Source organism: Nomia melanderi, chromosome 2, assembly GCF_051020985.1.
Source record: "Nomia melanderi isolate GNS246 chromosome 2, iyNomMela1, whole genome shotgun sequence".
In the NCBI taxonomy this organism is placed as follows: Eukaryota; Metazoa; Arthropoda; class Insecta; order Hymenoptera; family Halictidae; genus Nomia; species Nomia melanderi.
The window spans coordinates 17542137-17564851 of NC_135000.1; the positions used below are offsets into that span (position 1 = coordinate 17542137).

The window sequence follows — 22715 nt, forward strand, 5'->3', positions numbered from 1 at the left end:
AATGGTAAAATAATGGTTTCTCAGAGTTATTGATTTAAAGTGGACTACTTGCAATAGATTTAGTAATCGCGATTGAATGCATCTCATGCATTGTACCAGAAAATTTATTTGACATCGCAGACGTCAACAAACAAAAGAGGAAAAGTTAGCACTGACAATTTCGCTTTTTATTTCTATGAAGTAACTTCATCTCCAATTCCACAAGCTCTTAACTCTTGATACATTTGTACGTATTTCACTACAAGTTACGGTCTGTCACACAAAGGTCTTTATAGCTCACTGTATTGCTGCACTGTCATACAGAATCGATAAACAAACCCGATATTGATCTCCCGCAACCCGAACAACTTTTGTTCTCGTATGCCGCATGCTTTTAAAGTTTGATTTCAAAGTTTGTTAAGCTAGCTTTTCTTTTGTACTGTTTTATGGTGAACATGCTGCACGAACAACGCTGGATACACTTTAACGTACACACGGGAATATGGTACAGTGATCTTCCATGTTATCAGATAGATACACGAAATATAGATGTAGTGGGAAACAAAAGTATTCCTACGTTTCATACATGTATACATGTAGCAGTTATTTGTTTAATATATTAACCTATGTAATAGAAACCAGGAAACGTATTACTTTGCAATTTTGTAATAAAATGTATGGAATAAGATGAAAAATTCAATTATCAAGGATTAAAATAAAAATATTAAAATATTGAAAATATTATACATGTGTATAAGAAACAATAACACAGAAAATAATACTTCTTTTGTTTCTAGATTCATATAATTGAATATTATAGCCTGTACTTCAGAAGAGAAACTTCTCAAATAGCACTGGCAACAATCACAATTGCTATCCACGACTTCGAATTCTTAAATGCTATCAGTCCGAAATAACTATGATGAAGGGAATAGCGGCCGCAATTATCAATAAAACTTTAAGCTTTTGTTTTGAACAGCTAACAATATAGGAGTATCACTAAGTAATGTACAATGTTCTATCTAACCAATTTCTCAGAAAACTCGTTCAAATTGTAATTTCAATAATTTCTTACAATATCTCAAAACAAATCCTGCACTTTGTAAAAAATGTAATGTATTAATTAACGTAATTAAATGTAAATATTAAGTATTAACTTAAACTCGATGCATCGTCTGTAATTTGGATATAAATATTTTCAGTCATATACCTGTAGTTACAGAACATAAACTTTAAATAACAGTACTAGTATGACTTGAGGGAAAAAAGGTCGCTAAATGATAAGCAAGTAAAGAAGAAAATGAAAACCGCTGCCGTAGACGATAATCATGATTAATATACATATTAGGTCGTCCCAGAAGTTCGTACCGCGGTGTGTTTCTACTTTTCGCGTTGTATTTCGTAATCACAGAGCGATATGAGGACTAGGCTAACATAACCTTTATAAAGTTACAAGAATTTTATATGTAATAAAATATTATTTTCTCTAAATATATAGAATCTCTCTCTCTCTCTCTCTCTCTCTCTCTCTCTCTCTCTCTCTCTCTCTCTCTCTCTCTCTCTCTCTCTCTCTCTCTCTCTCTCTCTCTCTCTCTCTCTCTCCCTCTCTCTCTCCCTCTCTCTCTCTCTCTCTCTCTCTCACAATGACAAAAAATATTGTGAAAATGAAATACAAACAGAAATTATCTGTTTTCATATTTATATACATATATATGGTAGAAAAATAAACTGCACCAATTTATGAGACGACCTAATATTTATTGTATACCTAACCCAGACTCAAACGATTTCAACAACGCGTTGACCCCCGATCAATAACACCCAGATTTCACCATAGCGTTCTTTCATAGTTTTACTGCGTTCAGTGGCGCGCAGTATGTATATACACGGCCGGGGTATTCAGCGTAAAACATGAATGCTTCGACCGCGCGACTCAGGGCATTTGCATAATTAGCGGAGATTTTGTCCGGGTGGTAATGAAGTTCGCATTACAGTTCGTGAATCTGGAGGGATGTTCTCCGTGCATCCTACTGAATTATTTCTCCGCACAAGTCGGCTGGATGGTACCAAGGATCCGGTACCTATCTCGTTGCTAAAAACACCCTTTGGGTGTTAACTTTATTTCGTTAGCGACATGTTACGGAACTTCGCTGTTCCGGTGCGTGATGCAGGCCCATCAGCTCATTAATTATGGTATCAGCTGTTACCGTTCGACGGTAAAAATATAAATATGAAAGTGATAAAAAGAATTCTTCCTCCTAAGAAAAAATCTGGTTTTCGGTATACGTTATAACATAAGGTATTACGTTTATAAAATAAATTTCAGCACAGCACAAACCATTAACATTTCAAACTTTCAATTCGTTGCATGCGTTTAATGCGTTCCTTATTCCAAAATTCATTGCTGAAACTCCAAAGGTGAACATAACGGAGATTTTATTTGCGATATAGAAGTATTTGATATGCGTTATAAATATTTTCAATTTAGTTCAATTTTGCTATCTCTTAATTGTCCAAATATTTTTCGCTTTGATCAGGAAAATATCGAAACGCCAATCAAGCGTCAATATTAACGGCAATTGCAAATTCGAATATTGCCATTATTAGAATGAAGTGCATTTTATATTTCGGAAAATTTAATTTGAAAATGATTTATAAATATATAAGAAATATAATATAGTGTATAATATAATAAAAGAAATATAATATATTTGAAATAAATTCAAACAGAAAGTAATATAACGAAGAAAAGTTTTTGTACCGTTTGGTTTTGTTTAACAGTTTTGCGGTGACTCGAAAATTTTCCAGCGGCTAACGGTGTCCTCGAAACGAATCCTATCTCAAGGAAAAGCTTCTGGTTCAACGGCCGGACAGTACTTCGATTTCACGCTTCACGGAAACACCGCCACTGCTTGTTTCTATTTGTTGTGGCTCCTACTGTTTTTATGTATGAGCAAATATCGGAAGGCGGTCGTGAAAGGATCTAGGTGCACTATCCTAGATAATGGAATTGCTGAATAGATTAATTCTTCCGTTCGTGTAAATCCACATCCAACCAAACCTAGCCAGTATCGAAATGAACTTTTATGCAAATTCTTAATCGAATAGGGATTATCTTTTACTACTTGCCAGTTCAGTTCGTTTATTCAGTTGTCCTATTAACATTTAAAAGCTATCGTCGAAAGGAAACAGCTTGAAACAAAATTCACAGAAGGTAATTTGGACGAACCATTATACGAAATATAATTTTCTATGTAAATAGTTCTAATAGCCCAATAATATTTCTAATTACATTAAATTCTAATCTATTTCTTAGTCAACAGATTTTCTTAACGTTAACAGATATTAAATCTAAAAGTATTCATTTCTACCAATTACATTATTAGTTGATACAGTTAGTACAACGTTTCCATCTGCAAAGTAAAATGATAAGGTAAGGATAATTAAAATTAAATACGTAGCTGAAGTAACAAGCGTTTCCCATCTTTCTAATGTTCATTTAAAAACCACGTAGAGTTCACAGCCACGGACTGTGCCGGACAATTCAGTGAACGTGAAAAAAGGAAAAAGCAAGAGGACACCGAAACGCGGCAGACAGACGGTCAGAGACGGCCTCGTTGAAGTCCACGCTCTCGCAGCAGGGCGAAAATGAAATTAAGAAACTACGAGTCGAGTCAGGCTGGCTGGTCCACGAAGCATATTACATTTTCCCCGCAGGAGGAGCTATGTTACCACTGTCGGGTATCCTGGAGCATGCCCCGGAGATATATTGTAATAGCTGTGCAGGAACGTCCTTAAAAGTCGTTGAATTTACATCTCCGCGTGTAAGGGCGCCAAACGCCGCGAAATAAAGCGCGTCTTGCACGCTGGTCAATTGTCCTCGGAACATTAATTTTCGTCTTCTTACCGCGAACGCCACCATATTTCTTTCGTCCCGTTCCTCGCGTGACCGAGCTGAATCTTTGCCGGCGTTGGTCTCCTTCAGTACTAACGCTTGGCTGAACTGAATGGTTTACAGTGTAAACTTTGCACTATCTTTATTGTTCTTTTGTATATTATCTTGGGCAAAAAGTTTTGTTTTACTGTTTAATTTATATTATAATGTAGAAATAAATATTGTAGATTAAACTAAGACATAGTAGAAAGTTTCCAAATAAAATATGCATGGTTCAATGAAGTTTAATTTAACGTGGTGAAATTTTTCTTTAAATGCTATTAAAACAAAATAATAAGATTCTTAAATATTTATATGCACTCATACTTATCGCAATTGCATGAAATTTGTGATCTATTAATTAGTACTCCAAATTCTATACTACAGAATCTCTTGACTCATTGAATTGTTAAATAAAAAGCATATTACGTTATTATGTCTATAGCTACGGTGAGTCACATAAGTATTTGTACCCTTCCTACCATCAACTGTAAATGATTATTTTTATGTTTAACAAATCGTAACAAAAGTTTTATTTGTGAGGTAAGATAATATATTTAATAATATTCTTAGAAGTAGGTGGAAAATCAGTAGAACAAAAGTATTCGTACTCTTCCAAATTCTTGTAATAATGCTTGCTTAGATAATACTACGGAGACGATCTGGCATGCTGTAACCGAGATTTGAAGTTCGTAAAATTTGTATAATGGATTTACTTTTTCCAATAGTGTTTGTTACTTGACTGTACGGTTTTCCTTCCTCATGCCATTTCCAAATTAATTTTCTTTCTGCTATTGAAGTTTCACTACCCTTTCGACTCATTTTTATAATTATCGAGAGAATATTGTGTCGTCAACGTAATGTTGTCTACTGACGAACAATCTATCGTTTCCCTCATTGTAGAAATCAAAACAAAACTATACTGGTAAATATTTTGGTTTGTATATGCTTAGAATTGAAGGGTACGAATACTTTTATGTTGCTGTTTCCGAGCACATTTACTTTGAATGATATTTATATTATTTTGGAAGGTTAGTTTTGAAATAAAATTTATATCAATTGAAAGCTTATTAAATTTATTATCTTACTCCATCAATAAAATTTTTGTTACGATTTGTTAAACATAAAAATAATCATTTACAGTTGATGGTAGGAAGGGTACGAATACTTTTGTATTCTCACTGTATATAATATTTAAATAAATATTCTTATGTCAGGATGTAGGTAGAAAGAAATTGTTTATGTAAATAATTGTATTAATTATTAAATAACTGACTTAATTTATTTCCTTATTTATAATACGAGTATGATAACAATCTCAGGCTTCATTTCTTCCCCAAGCTATTGTAGTTTCTTTAACGTTACTGTCAAGGTGTCCTTATTCAGGTATACGTATTATACAGGCCATTAAGAAACAATATAACTATAGAATGACACTTTCAAGAATTTCCTCGTAGATAGGACGACCGTCCTAGGGAATTTCCGACTGACGCATAGCTTGTACGTGCTTCTTGGACATTCCGAGTGCACATATGGAACCGTTTTGCGGGTGCTGCGAAAGCCGAAATGGAAATCCCCGGCGTGAAAACACAAGAAATATGAAAGAGAGAAATCTCGGTTGAATTCGTGTTCGGTTGGATATTAAACTGTACCTTTCGCGAACGTTCCTCAACATTTAAAATTCTCTATATAACGAAGAACAATATTAAAAGAACACGAAATAATTGGAGACACTCGTTATTATTAATAACTGTCTTACATTTATAGATATTTAATTTATTCAAAGTTATTCAATTTCGAGATCTAAACTTTCTTCAATGTTACTTTCTTTACAATCCTTTCCTGCAATATATTCCAAAATTTTATTTTATTTTGTTGTAACATAATCGAATGGGAAATTTATATGATCTATATTATTCATTCAAAGTACAGAAGATTTACGGAAAAAGTTAATTCAATTATAAAAAGAAAGTTAATCCAATTATAATAAAAATAGTAAAGTTCATATGAGATATTTGGACTATTTGCCTATAGAAGCTTAATACATTGTTTTTTTCTTGTTTTTAATCAATATTTTATGTTCGTTCGGAATTACTTACTCATCATTAAAATATCCACGTAACTATTAAACTCTTAACTTGTATTGCAACGCTTTTGTTTGTATAATGCACAGGATTTTGAATTCTGCTCTGACAAAATGTATCTATTTATAAACCGGATATCGCGAAAATAATAATCGAACGAATGAGGAATCCGCTCACAATAAATTGTGCTTTCATATCGCGTTATTATTGAAGTCTATGTAAAAATACCGTCGGCGTCGATGAATAAAAATGGTAGAATTATTTTTTATGAAATATGAAATAAAAAAGAATGATGTTTACGCATAATTAATAAATAACGTGAATCGCACATCATTTTATGCAAAGACTATACATTTAATCAAAAAGAAAATATTTTTGTACTTTATTCTGAATTAGCGAATGTTCACAGAGATAATCATTTTCACAGATTATATTATAAATATCAAGATTAAAGATAATTTCGCTTTGACTAAGCAAGAAAATTTCTTTAATTTTATTTAACGATTGAAAGTGTGTTTTTAAGATAATAGTTATTATTCGTTGATTATAGGGTGTTACACAGTTATTTATACGTGGCATAAATGAAATCAGTAACCAAAATTCTAATTTTAAACTAGAACTTCATACACTCAATTTAGAAAATTAATCCGTTTTAGCTGCAAAAATAAGTGTAAAATTTACAAAATGCTTTTTGGATTGTGCACTTTTGACAAACAAAATCTGTATAAATTGTAACAAACATAGACAGAATATTTGAAATGTCTTTGCAAGAAATATTCTTGACTGTAGTCCAGGCGCGTCTAAGAAAACACGAATGTCAAGGAGACAAATTCGATAGAACACACAACGTACTGAACGTTTCTCACGGTAAAAAAATTACGGACTTGTGACGCTATGAGAAAAGTTGAAAAAGAGACGTCGTGACAAAAAGGAAAACTAGTAAAACAGAAAGATTCTCCGGATACATGAGACTCTGGAAAATTGGAAAAATGAAGCGGAAGAAAGGAATTCCGCGGAATGAGAGAAACTACAAATGAATGCGCGCGAATAATGGGACGTGAGATTTTCCGAATTTAAAGGAGCCAGAGTGCGCGTGTCGATGATAAAGCAGAGAATTCAACGAAGTTAGAAATGAGGACTAGGAGGGACGAAATGGACGTCGTGAAATGGATATCATGCTTGCAAGAAAATTAAAAAAATGGAGAACTAGGACATAAAAAAGATATTAGTAAAAACAATAGTAAAAAAAATTAGTAAGAAAAATGAAAATAATTGTTTAAGCAGGTATAAATTAATTTTTAAGCAGTCAAAGAAATCCAATCTCTTGGTTTCAGTTGAACAGAGGCGTAATTTATTTCGCTCGAAAACAAGCTGAAATGTATTTTCTCATTACATCGTAATTTCAAGAGGTAAAATTAGTTTTCTCTTAACTGTATAACCCAATTTCAAGCCGTATAATAATTGTACAAAAATAATTATAATAATCTCTATTGTATTCAAATATATAAATAGGTATGTAGATGTCATATAAATATATATTAGAAGTATTAGAACTTATAATACTTATAAATTAGAAAATTTCAAACAGGATATTATTTATAACTCAACCCGATAATAAAAATTTCAATAATTTTGTTTGCCTATTATTACAATTAAAAATATCTTGTTTAAATTACTAGAGACATTTTTTAATACTAATATTTGTTATACTAATCAAAGGTACAAGAATAATAAGAATTTCACAGAATAAACATTAGTCAACAATCCTACATTTGCAAAAACACAATTACATTTTAACAAAATGTTATTATAAGACTAGTGGAACCATCGTTCCGTTGAATTGATCATAGAACAACAACAGCAAATTGACGATTGATGATCAATTCGTAGTGTCACGGTACAGGATCTATTCGAAAATTATCCACGTGTTACCAACTCTATCACATCAATCCCACCCAATAAACGCGACGAGCGATCGCTTTACCAACCTACATTCGAATAATTTCACGTTCATTAAGTAGACCGTGCACCGAGTGTACTGCGATACAGTATCAACTGTATTGCTGCACACTGTAAATGCTATTTCTCCGTAATTATACCAATTTCAGCAATAATTACCTTTATATTCCTAATATTTGGTGTACATTATAATACATGTATATGCTCGTCAAGGAAAAGGTTCTGCACTTGAATATTGTAAGCAGTATGATAACTGTAGTAAATTTCTGGGAACTCACTTAACAATTTAATTTTACTCATAAGAATTGTAAAATAAGTTGTTCGTACATAAAAAAGTACATAAAAAATTAAATTTCTTCACTTTCAGTGGGATTCTACTATAAGTGTAAGTTAAACATACGTTCATCAAAAGAAATATTAATTGATTTGACAGCAATTAAAAATAATGAAAAATGCGAAAAAGATATGAAAAGAATCAAGAAAAAAATTTAAAGAATAGTCTGAAATGAAAGCGGAATATCCATGAAGTTCTAGGAAATATGAAACCATAAAATTGCAGTGCTCCAATTCAAAGAAACAAAATAAAGAATGAAACAAAAGATCCAATAAAATAAAAAAAGAATACAATTCAATTATCGTTTCTCATATCAAATTCAATATAGAACACAAAAGCCCCTGCCTTTATTTCTTTATACAATTCAATTATCGTTTCTCATATCAAATTCAACATAACACACACAAAAACCTCCGCTTCTATTTCTTTGAGAAATATTTTCATCGTAAAAAAATGTTTAAAAGCAACATTTCAAAGGAGCAATCTGAAAAGCTTTTGTATTGAATTGAACATAGTTTATTTCATCAAAAGGAAAAAATGCTGGTGAAATACGTTCGCACACATTTGACTGATTTAACAAACACTTTCAACAGGAATATTTGTTCGAGACAACGTTAAAAGCGTCGCAATAATTTAACGGAAAATTTTTGGTCTCGTATATTTTCTTATACGAATCATAAAATCGCATATCTCATTTATTAAAAACGCTTGAGAATAATGTTCGAGATATCTTCATTTGTCAAAATATTTCAAACAAATATTTTCCATGTTTCCCGTCAGTATCAGCCTACTTTGGTAAACGTATGAAAACAAAATCCGTATCAAGCCGACTCAATGATACATTCTCGTTTTAATATTTTTGCCTATATAACTACTCGCCAAATATAACGTTATTCGCTGACGGAATAATCAATGCGTCGAGGTCCGACGTATACTATATACTGGTAACACATCGACGGTACTCTAGTTTACGGGATTCCTCTTTCGATGAGTATGAATCTCGATTTATCAGCGGGGCACAACAGTTTGCAGTTTCAGTCACAAATATGCGCTAAAATCAAAACAGATATCGGACAAACGTTCGAGTTCACTGATTTCGATCCGGGCATCAGCAGATTTCGCGCCCGAATATGGTTCCATCCCAAGAAGCGCAATTAATTAACTATCACAAAACCATTGAGATATTAGAGATTTAAATACAATGATTTTGATAGCAATTGTATACTGTTGAATTAAATGAACTTTTAATATATAATCACGCCTTTTGGAATCGTGAAACATCTTTTATGGTAATAAATATGTGCAATATATTTTAATGTAAATTCGTACTTATTAGTTCATATTTTATATTATTATAGTTTTCGCCATTACATTTTATATTATTATAAGTGTATATTATTTTAACCCATTAATACCCTTTTTCTTTAATTAGAACCCCTATTTTTTATGATTCTTAGAATAACGTTCGAAGTGAGTACCTATGGCTTAACTTGATCGGGGTTAGGTGATTTACAATTGCAGGTATCCGCTTAGTGATCCTAAGTTAAGGGTCTTATCACAAGCATTATCGAGAAAGGTAGAGTTCCGGGAATTACCGACTATTTTCTTCCTCTAGCTTGTTCACGTCTGAATGGATTGCAAGGTACAGTGAGAAATAGTGAGTATGAGGGAGATACGGAAAATCCGAGAAGCCAGTTCTGAGAACTGGCGTGGATAGCATGTGACCACTATGTAGTTACGCTGGCAAGAAATGTGAATACTATGTATATAGTTACTGCTACGCTTTTAATCCTTTGTACCTCAAATATTTTAATATGAGTAATTAGTTAATGTTTCGCCCTTTATGCATATAAAGCAGAATGCTTACTTACAAAATTCCTAGTAGAAGCTAGTACACAGGTACTTCTTTTTATGCATACGACGCATCATGTGGAATCCTCGAAGGCAGCATGCAAGATTGAAACAAAAGCCCGGTTTTGAGCGGCTGAATCGCGCAACAGCGAGAAGATTATGGCTGTTAAGAGGCCGGCGTCAAATTCAAATATCAGTTGGAGCCGATTACGCCCCCTAAATGGGCCCAATATCGTGGGACATGAACGGGGGAGGAATTTACGCACGAGCAGATACGCGGATTGGTCGTGCATTCGAATCCCGTGGAAAGACGAGCCCCGGTCTGAACAATAGGCAAATGCACTTCCGCGAAACGCGGAACGTTAAACTGTTGCCAAGCTGCGCGACTCGTTGAATCGGGAGTCGGGGAACAGCCGGAAGAATGGAGTAGAAATGTAAAAGCTTGGGGAACGAGCTACTACCCTGCTCGGGAAGTTTTCTTCTCCCCCGAAAAAGAACGCGGAACACAAACGGGTAGAATAGAAAAGAACTTTACAACACGCTAAGAACATGTTGTCTCCCCAGTTCCTCGCTTCAACGATGTTCTCTGCCGTTCGTTTCGGTTAGAGTGGTATTAGGCTGATTATGCGTGTCGACTCGAAAATAGGGGTAGTTTAGAATTAACCAGTCAACCGTGAAATTTAGTTTGAAAAATCTCATTATGCACGCAGTAAAATCAAATTATAAAGTGTACATTCGTCAAACGCAGGGAAAATGTATCTATAATCTATTTTAACGAAAAACTAAAGCGAAACAAAGAAGAATTACAAATTTATATGAAAAAATAAATAATTTATCGTTGAAAACCTTAGTACTATTTCGCGTTTTAAGATAATGTGTATACTCGTCAAACGCAATTTATTGGTTAAAAAGATGGAATGAGGATTAACCCTTAGCACTCGACGGTACTTTTTGCTAGAAATATACATAGTTTTCCTGGTCAAACATTGATGATATTTTTTGCAACTGATGTAAAGAAAGATCTTTACATTAAAAGACGGAAGTGTTTTGTTTCAATATTTCGTGTGGTGGTGTATTATACAGAATTCAATATTAAATTTGAAATTTTATAATTTCACTGCTTCGAATCGAATGGCGACTGAAAGTCGTATCTCGAGTACAACGGGTTGGAAAATTATAGGAACTTTGATAATGTCAGATTTTGTGAAAGTTTGAGAGCAAATTTTGTATTTTGTCGACTTGTGAGACGAGTTTTTTATCACTTTCTGTTTTATAGTATCGAGATATGTTTATGGTAAAGATGTTGAAATTGAATTTCTTAATGGTAGGCGTAACATAGTACGTATTATATAAAGTTTATATTTTTCTAAGAACAATAAAATAATCTGTACTATAAATTTCTATGAACCTAATGATGGATACATATACACAACTTTCATAAATTTCAATTGATAGAACATGCGATCAGGTGACTGACAAGTTTGCAAATAAAGAGCAAATCAGCGATAGTTCGTCTTTATGCGAGCCGTGAGTGACGATTTGATTACACTAATACAATTCTATGTAATTGGACGAAATTTATGGCCGGCAACTATTAGTCATGACATATTCAATAACGCAAATTGAATAACCTATCATAACCACATTGCAACGTAGGTTCGATAAACAGAATATAATTTTAATATAAAATACGAGAGAATGATGCAATAGTATCTCATTACAGTGAAAAATCGATTCACTAAAAAAAAAATACAATCGTCACATTTATTGTAAACAGAACTGATCAATACAGTTATGAAAACGTTGCAATATTAACGAACATAGTCCCCCTTTTTTAAATATACGGGAAAATATAAATTCACCTTGCGTTATACGTAACCTACAACATATATTTTTAATTGTAGTTAATTTAAGACAGAAAGCATGAAGTTTCCGCTTTTGTTCTAAGCGGGGCAGAATTGTAATCACGAGGATATCATTTCACAGCAAAACGTACATAGAAGTACACTTCCTAGTAATGCACAAACTCCTTTTAAATAATTAAACAAACGACGCCATGAAACAACACAACATAAAAAAACATGTCTGCGAATGGAAGAAAAGGTTTTATGGCACAATAAGAAAATTTAACTAATATTTTTGTATGGCACTTTACTAAACACAAGAACTGAAATTTAATGGAAAATGAAATAAATCATTCACTGAAAAATAAAGTCGCTTTCGTTAGCGATTGCATTTGAATAAAGTTGTTCATTTAATTAAACTAAAATAATAAGATACAGAAATCAATTAAATTCTTAAAGTAACTTATTCCACTAGTTGGTATTCTTAATGATTTTCGTTCACGTGAAAACCTATTTACATTCAATCAATGAACATCTATTAAGAAACTCTATATTATGGTAACACTTCTTGGCTGAAAACAATTTCTTACATCAAATAAAATTTTAATCGAATTACCTGAAGACTTTCTACACAGTTAACCGCAGACTCGAAATACGAAATTCCAACAACTGTCCGAAATCATGAATAATAATCTTCTCTTAATTCATCAATAGCATAAACGCCGAAATAAACGACAATATTATAGTGTCAAACGACACTACGCTATTGCACAGTCAATCCGAAACACGATAACAAATGGATTCTCAATGCCAGCCGCAGCATCGGAAGCTCGTTTCCGCGTCGAAAGAAAATACAACGCTCCGCCCTGCGATTCGTTCCCGCTTCCGAGCGTTTACTTTGGAGCTCTTTCCCCTTTTGCATTTCAACCCCATTTCCAGCGACTTCCATCCCACGCGGAATAGCCCCGGCGACGTCTGCCTGCCGCGCGGCTGGAGGCGATTTATAGAGATGGCGGCTACTTTTCGAACCATTGCATTGAGCGGCTGGAAAAGGGACGGTCACACTGGCCAATCATAATTTCCGTTGGTCCGCGATCGCGCCAATTATAATAAGAATTTATGAGCGTTTCGCCTGTCTGGTCGTTGACTATCGACAAAGTGTCATCCGCGAGACCCTGAGGCTCGCGGCGCAGTTCTTCATTATACGTCTCCGTTTCGCTGGTTCCCGGGTCCGTCGGTCTTCCGTTTATCGGATATACGATGGATTTACGAGGGTAATTACGCGCTTGCTCCCTTTACCGCCCCATTCTGCGATCGGCCAAGCTACTCCCCTTGTTTTCGTTATTCTTATTCTGTTTCCTATCCTGTTTCCCCGCGGGCATCTTCCCTGACGAGTTTGCCCGAGTTTTAGGTATCGTTCCCGGATGTCTTCGCTCGACTTTCGTGGCTCAGCGGGGGGATGATTTTCGGATCTGCGTTTGTGTCGATAGAAACGGCGCGAGTTCAGTATATGTATTCCATCGGATCGCGAAAAATGGACGGGAACTTCGTGACGGATTAGGTTGCAATTGGAGTTATTAATCTATTCGGATCACGTCGGCTTTGCTATTCCATCATCGGCTCAGCCGTATTTCTTAATACTAACCGTACCGGCATTTTTCCTTCCGCAGCCAGTCGAATAACTGGCTACAAATAAAAACTAAATAAGTTGGACAATAAACTCTTCTTAGTGGAAACGGAACCAAAAAGAAAGACAAAAATTTAAAAACTGAATAATTGAGCAATATAGGAATTGAGATCAAGTTAAATGACCGAAAGAATACGCTGAATTTTATATTCGGCCATTTGACCGGTTCCTGGTACGGCTAGTGTTAATTTTTAAACCATTGAACTTTTCAAGAGTATTGATTTAATTGAAAACTAAATTATTACTGTTAAATTTGTAGTTTTTCAACGTGTTATCATTTATATGTACCTATCAGATATGGAATATGCTAATAAAGATTAATCAAAATTGGTCTTTTCTACGCGTAGAAAACTAACAAATAATCTTTCGGTACAAGAATAAAAAGAATGTTGATTTTGAAAGTAATTTTAATATAGAACGATACCACATCTGTAATTAAATACTTTTGTTTCATATAAAATGTAATTGAAATTATAAGAACACTGATATAAGCGGTTATAAACATTAAAAAATGTGAAATCATAAAAATGTAGAATAAACGCAGTAAATCCGTACTAAACGTAACATCTTTAATCAAAGCTCCTGCAAATACGTTCTCAACAAATCTGTATTTACACAAACATCCACAGCACAATCCTAAAGTAACCACCAATTACATTGTTCTACCAAAGAGAAATGACTTCTCTTCGCGAAGCATTTAAAAAACTGGGGATACATGCCGAGAGCATTATTTATTCCTGAAATTCCCTGGGAAACAAAGAACCTTTAAAGCAGTTCACTGACTAATTGCACAAACGAAGTTTCTTACACCACATCATTAAACCGTTTTGCATAACCATTTCCAAGAACCTCCGGGCGCATTCCGGTTCGCGAATAGTCAGCGATAATTATCCATTATTCATTGATCCGTGCGATGGATCGTTATCGTTTAACCGGCCGACCCGAGAAAATAAAGAACGCCAATTATAAGCGGTTGATTGATACTCTAACCGCGAACTGCCACTTCCGCTCTGCCTTTCAACGGTCGCGGGAAATCTGTATCCCGCTAAATCTAATCCGACCGGCTGTGAGAAGAGTTCTTCGCTTATCGTCTTGCATTAACGCAACTCGACTTTGATTTCATTGCAACGAATATCGTGTTCATATATACATGTGAAAACGGCGCGCGTCTGTGCTTGCTGTTACAACGAATTACAAGAAGTTAGACTACGGATGCTTATGCAAACAAAAATTGTTACGCACCACTTTAGAGAGATCAATAAACGTCCCGTTTTTTTATTACGAGATTCGGGGCGACTCGAATATTCGCAGATATTCTGTTTTACTACTTAATTGCAGTAAGCTCATATTTTAGTCATTCACAGTTCCTGTACAAATAATATTACTATAATCCGATCCATTTATCATAAATTCGTATTACGCCACGTTTAACTATGTAATGGTAATATTTCAAATTCAAAGTTAAATCGAGAATTTGAAATTATGCCGTTACTATGGTTACGGTTTCGATTTTCATTTCGAAAATGTCTTGATAGGTATTGAATGGGCAAAGGCTGGTAGGATCAAATAATTTATTAGTTTTCATTACTTGAAAATGCAAAATATTGCATTAAAAAGATAATTTATTTCTTAACTATGATCTTTACAACTACTTTATCGTTAATAATTTATGAGGAAAAGGCAAAATTTTGATGCAAATATAGAAATGTAATATTTAATGAATATTAAAAAAAAGTTTCAGTTTAAAATTTTCGCCACGAGTCTGACACGACATTGTAGGTCAAGGGTTAAAAGAAGAATTTTAAAGTATCTAAGTATATAGATTTTTTTCTTAAATAACTCAATGAAAGAAAAAAATATAAAAATCGGTATTCCACTTCAATTTACTGTGCAATATGCACTGAATTTGCAATATGAATACGATACTTGGTTTTCACAGTACCTCTGCGGTTAACGATTCTGACTAAATTGACTGTATGATCAAATGAAGTGCTTTGCATCAAGCAAATTCAAAGAACGTAGGAAATTGCCGAGGAAGACATACACCACCAAGTTGTTGCGCAAATATCATATTCCAATATTACGTGCCTCGATAAATTCCATCAAAGTTGCTAACATTCGTTTAAAGAAGGATCTCGAACGATCTGTATCGATCCCCGGGTGCAAAAAGGTTTAATATAAGACAGTGCACGACACTCCATAGACCTTTAATTAGCAGAATTATCAGAAAACACGTTATCGTTTCTATGAATGCTTCCAGGCGTAGTTTCGAACAAATTCTTGTACCATCAAGGAAATCTAACAACGTTTCTTGGAAGCTTGAATGTCTCCAACAGCAGAGTTCCAATCTTCACGATTTTCACTACAGAGATGAATTTACATAAACTAAATTCTTGCTTATAACGTCTACATCGATATTTTCTTCTATAATCATGATATCTCTTTATTTCTTTTTTTATTATTATCAAAAAGAAAATTTGTCGTGCAATAGAAAAACAATAGGAAATACGATAAAAGTAAGTAACATATAATTAAGAAATGAATTGTAATAAATGCAATTTACTTATTAGTGAATAAATGTGTAGCATAAAAATCATCACTAATAATCATTCGATATTGGTATATGAAATGAAGTTATCCAAACAAAATGAATACTTTATTAATTTAGTTTTCAGTTTTTAAATTCATTGTTTACTGTGACATTGAAATTTGATATTATTATTTAAGATACAAAACAAAGTGAGACATTAAATTATCAGTTGTTGACTCAAATTAAGCATACAGTCGAAATATATTTCAATGGATTTTATATGACAATTTGTAATATTCATGCTATTTGTGTAGTGCTATTCTCTATACATTATTAGACGAATGTTTCGACAGAGACTAATGAGTTATCGGATAGTGAGAATCCAGCTTAATACGGGGCAGAGATATGCAACCAAGGTTTGCAGTGTGACGCCTCGAAACGAGACATTTCTAACTAATATCCACCGAGATGCCAGTGTTACAGACATCCGCGTAGCGGGGACTACGGCTTTAACTTCATTAAGCGATTATGCTATATTACCGTTACGGGTTTCCTAGATTTAGGGAAACGACAGTTGAAGTCACTTACGATTAAACGGAAACTTCTGAGAAAGAAAACTTCTTACGCCAACAATATTGAAATCTTCTTAGATTTATTTTAATTTTAATGTAAAAATTACTTCTTCATAATCTCAACATCTTTTTAAATATTAACATCTAAAGTCTGCAGTTAAAGGGAGAAAGTAGAGTGAATGACAAAAATAAAAAATTGTAATAATTAGATTGTATTGTAATAATTCAATTTCTTTCAAATTTAAGCTTTTACACTAATTTTCAGAAGTTGTGTATTGGAATTCAAAATCATCAAGAAGCTTGGCATCTAATTTCATTTATATCTGATGATCAAATGCTGAAAGTATGTTACAAACATTTTCTATTTTGAACTATTACTGCACCGATGATCTACCAATGAACAACGTTGTCATAAGAAATGACAACTCTCGTGGAATAACGTGGCAAAACAAGTTACAAAGTTTATTACATCAAGCGGAACTTGGAATAACGTTTTCTTATAGCACTGCCACCGAAGGATAAAAATACATGATCACATAACGCTTAAATCATTCTAACGTATTGTTCTATTAATAACGTGTGTAATTACGTGAGCAAAGAATGAAGAGTTGTACAAGGACTTCACAATGGAAACATAAATATTTCTTATTAGAAAATAATACAAATGTTTTTTTCCAAAAAGGAACCTATTCAGTTTGATAATTTTTCGTTCCTAACGTTGTCTTCGCTAACAATGAAATAATTTTCTATTTCCTCCAACACGCGTATCGTAAAAAAGGAACACCGCGTGTAAGGGGCCATTTACGGAACCGTGGAGATATAAGAATGCGTAGGATTTAATGATGTTAACACATTGCGTACCGGTAACGAGAAATCTCGTTTTTATGTAAAGACACTTAGCTATGGGACTTCGCTAATTACCATAGCATTGAAAAGATGTAAAATTTAACTCGAATTCATTATCTATTTAAAATATATTACATAACAATATGATATCTAAGCTTTTCTATTTACAGTGATATAAGTTGACCTCAATGAAAATTGCCATCCACACAATTCAGTTTTCTGAAAATTAGCCAGTACGCAATGTGTTAACCAGGTCAGATTTCTGAACGGAGCTCCGAGTGTTAACGAATCACTCCGGTACGGAGACACGAAACCTTAAACTCGAAAACTTCTTTACGACGAAATTTTAAGACGAGCATAAAACGCCGGCATAGATATACGTATATGTATATGTATACACACACGCAAAGGTCCGATTAAAATTCATAGGGTTTTACAATTCATTCGCGTCTGCCTTCATGACAAAAAGATACTAAGGAAAAATTATTTCTTACGGGGAAATGGAAATTGTGAGTACAATTACCACTGCTAACGTTTTATATTCTCCTTTAAAATCTTCAAAGATACTTGCACATATGTGAACATTTGATCTTAATCTAACATTAACGTCCATCGAACGGTCACATACTTTTTCTTCGTATGTTTTTCATAAATGCCTCCGTCCGTCTTCATATTGTTTAATTCGTATCAGTTTTAAAAAACTAAACTGTAGTCAAACAAAAACTAGAGTCATCTGTATTTGTTCTAAAAAAGAATTCGGTTCTAAAGAGGTTGAAATATTTATTTTTAGAATAAATGATTCGAACATAGAATGATAATATTGTAATATTAACTTTTGACTTATATTGGACTTACTAATACTAATGTGTAATTCCATATTGACAAATTCAACGTCGAAAAGTACTAATTGAGTTTACTGTTTTTAAGACTTAATATTATCTACCCATCCTTTCAGTATAACATATATCTGTTTATAGTTCTTAGACAAGGATAAGAAACAGAATTAATATTGAAAACTAATTGTAAGAATCAATTTTTAACGATTAAGTTGAATGTTTTTAAATTTTTACTCGAAGAATAAACAACTTTCTTATTGAATATTCTTTCAGTGAACATACATAAATCTTGATCGAGACTTTGACTAAAACTTGTCAATACATAACATGATTTTATGGCCACAAGGAATCACCTCGATGATGAAATGGCACCAATTGCAGTAAAATTCATTACGGTTTCCATATATCATTAGACAGTAAAATTATTAATGACTCGAATACCAAATTCAATATTTTCCAATCAGCCGGCTGATAATAACATATTAGTATAATGATTTAAGTGACTAAAGTCCTTATAATTCCATGCAATACTTTATTCAAAGTGCTACGCATGAAACAATCGTGTTATGGGCTGAAATGACCAACATCAATTTAGTATCTACTTTAAATTTAAATGTCAGTTTCATTTAACAACTAAAAATTTAAGTTATGATAACGTGTTCACGTAATTTTACAATTTCTAATACATTTCCCCTAATTTTTATTGCCTAATTTTAAGTATAAAATTAAGCGAATTTGTAAAATCATATAAGATAAATAATTATCAAATGTTAATTTTTCCCTTTAAAAACAAAATTCACGCTTAATACGAACGATAACAAATGTTATCTATAACTCATTTTAGTGATATAACAAAAGAAAATTTATATACCTATTAATTATTAAAGTATGATTAATTTATAAAACCATCCTCTATATTGTATTATACTTTCTCTTTGAAAATACATAAATAAATTGAATTTGTTTTCCTTCTGATCGATTATAAATTTCAGTCTTCATAATAAAACATTAATCTTATAGCACCTTCAAAATGGTTAAAATATGCCAAAGAACATGTCACTTCTAAGCAACCTAATAAACAGACTGCAGATATGTGTATAAATACATATTTTCATTTTACTCTTTTTACAATGAATAAACACGCGTATCATTATTAAAAATTTACAATAATATAGACATATAAAATACAATTTCAAACTTCACTTACAAAAGCCATTATTAACATTATAAAAATTAAATTTCACTGCAATCGTTGTTCCCACAAATTTGTGTACGTAAATATCAATTTTCTAAAACCTTTCAATCACACCATACTTCCGACGCCTAACACCGACCACAAAATCCGCAGTCCAGCAGCGGGAAGCGCAAACAACAAATAAATCGTAGACTCACCCAAATGGTCAGCCCACGCGAGCGGTTGGCCCAGAAGGAACAGCAAAACGATCATCAGCATGATGAGACAGGTCGCGGCGGCCTCAAGACAAGGAACCGATTATCGTCTTGGCATCCGGTACACACCGCGGCGCACTGCTCAGCCGACGCGACACAGACACCAGCACATCACCCCGCGCTTTGTCACTGACGCGAAGTACCAAACGGAGCAAAACACTTTCCCGCGGCGACACAACCTCTGACGGAGAGAGTTGCGAGGAGTCACGCCTCAAGGGGCATCCGTGGATACGTCAAAGTCAGATGCCCGGCGTCGAATGTATCGTCGGTCCGTTTCCCCGCGACACGCATATTAAATCAACGCGAACAGATCCCAGCGATACTCGACACGCGGTCCATGCACCACCATAAAATGGTCCCCGTCACTCAGGCGATCGAACGAATTGGTTTCGCAATAGGTTATGCTCGTCAAACGGGAGCTAAACCACCACTCGACAGTGGAAACACATCATAACGACCACTCTACAGTTAATATTTCAATGATTCTTCAATTTCTATTAAACTCGTTGGTCACACAATCGCTGTACACTAACCACGTGGTCCCGTGATCAAACGTTGCTCGGATCGACGCCCTTTCCTTCGGGTAAGCTTATCCATCGCTCGACAACATTCCGCGGATCGCACACGAAGCTTTGATTTACTCGAAGAAAATGGGGAAGTTGTTCCCTCGTTCGGTATTGTCGTTCATCGACAACAATCGAATCGAAGGGTGTTTTAGAGAAGATTTATAATATATGCAACTTTTCCTTCGGACACAATACACTAATGACAGTTGGTGCGTTAGAGGTTATGTCACGCGTTGGTTTGTTACGAGGATCAATGGATAACTGGCACCGTTTGATTTTATTATCACCGAATAATTTGTATCGATACTTTCGAAGGGTCGACAGGGAGAAAACGAGGAACACCACCATGCATTCAGTTCGACGTTCGGCGCGCGACTGACGGCCGGGACCATTTCAAACTGGGCGAAGCGTGACGTCAGAGCTGGAAGCACCCGCGCGCCACCCGCCAACCAATCCGTGGCTGGCCGACGACACTTCGACGGTGTATACCGTGTTCGTCCCGAAAGCCGGGGACTTTGACGACGATGATCATGACCTCGTGAATCTTGGCCGCTGTGAACGCTGAAACGGCGATTGCCGGGTTTTATTGTCGGTTTTTTTCTTCGGCATCGGTCACCCAGCCTGGTATTTCCGAACTCAGGTCAATGCAGCTCTAATTTTATTGCTGGTGTATCTTTACCCTATGTAAACGAGCACTGTTCACAGCCTAAAAAGTCTGTCTATAATAATCTGGATTATACATTGAAGCTTTAAATACCAGAAAAGAAGAAAACCAAGCATTTCTTTTTTTATATATATATTTAACCGTTTGAAGACCACAGGTTTTTAAGAAAACAGTCAAAAAAGCCAAGCGGCGCGATAGCGCTCCTTTTTGTGTCCAGAAAAGCCAAGCAGCGCGATAGCACTCCTTTTATTTCATGTCGAGAAATGCCAAGCAGCGCGGTAGAGCTTGCTTAATCTATGTTAATACTATTATAAATGTATATTAATTTATAATAGGTAACAACGAAATACAAAATGTATTATTTGAATTACTTATATAAAAAAAAGTATGCGTCTGAAAAGTTGTGCACGTTTAGCCAGATTGTGAATGCGCCGTCAGTTGTTCGTATCGTTCAAATGCGCTGGATTTCTTCGACATGAAATCTGAAGAGCGCGAAAGCGGCGCGTAGAACTCAAACGGATATTGTCGCATCAACCTCACTGAAGTTATTAGCAACATACAGTGGGGGTTTACAGTTTGCTGTATAGTTTGGCGTGTTTCAAATATTTTAGTAGGTCTTCGATAGGTTTGTGTTCTTTTAAGTTGTCTTCCTTGGTGGGGTTAATATTAAATTGCTGGCTACTAACAGTGTATCTTCCGCAGTGAACGATGGTGTGTTCTAAAGTCGGGCGTGTTTTGCATAGTTCGCAGGTTGACGTTTCTTCCTTGTTGAGTAGATACTGATGCGTGATTTTTGAGTGACCTATTATGACTCTGATACAGTTTGATCTCGTCTAGGTAGAGAGCGTGCGGGGGATTTCTTAAAGAAGTTGTCTTTAACTTTTATTAATCGCAGATTAGACGATGAATTCCATGTTTTGTTCCAGTGTTCCTTTATTTTTTAAACCCAAATATTAATCTTTCGTTACTTGATTAATTAAATCATTCATTTATAACTTTCGACTCCGCCGGTTTTGAGTTTATTTTGATGGGGATTGTATCTTTGGATTTTTTTGTGGACGTGTATAATTTGTTAGTAAAATAAATAGGTAGTTAAATAAATGTTAAATAGTAAATTTTTGTCTACCTTGTATATTTCTTTTGTGAATTAGTTACAGCTATGTGTATGTCAGTAAATTTTATATTTGTTATTTATGCATATAAAGCTTATTTCTGTGAGAAATTAATTAATAAAACGAGAAAACATGATAGGTCGTATTTAGTTTTAAGCTGAGAATTGTAATTTCAGTTAAATTAAATAATATCGTATAGTTCTTAAAAGAATTGTTTATTATCAAAATTGATTATTAGTGTTTTATAATGCAATTAATATTATTACTGAATTTGAATTCATATTTACTGTTTCCTTAATGCGATAGATTGTATACCAATAAAATAATTAATTCTTTATCAATGATACAAGTTCCAAGTTTTACGTTCGTGATCCTATGTAAAGTTTAATAAACTTATAAGGAGATAGATGGTCACATAAAATCTAAGGTGCATCGCAATCTATAAGGACGATGCACCATCTGTCACTC

At 34.1% G+C, this 22715-nt stretch overlaps 1 protein-coding gene across 7 annotated transcripts in view; it reads right to left on the minus strand.

Moving 5' to 3' along the window:
• LOC116433584 (uncharacterized) overlaps nt 1-21011 on the minus strand; it is a 410336-nt gene extending 389325 nt beyond the window's left edge. For all 7 annotated transcript variants that reach the window (XR_013001492.1, XM_076374507.1, XM_076374508.1 and 4 more), the window contains exon 1: nt 19849-21011. Coding sequence is in view for 6 of the 7 variants with exons in the window: in XM_076374507.1 (XP_076230622.1) it covers nt 19849-19909 (61 nt within the window). In the remaining variant the exon portion in view is untranslated. The remainder of the gene's footprint in view (nt 1-19848) is intronic.
• Between the last annotated feature and the right edge of the window lie 1704 nt (nt 21012-22715).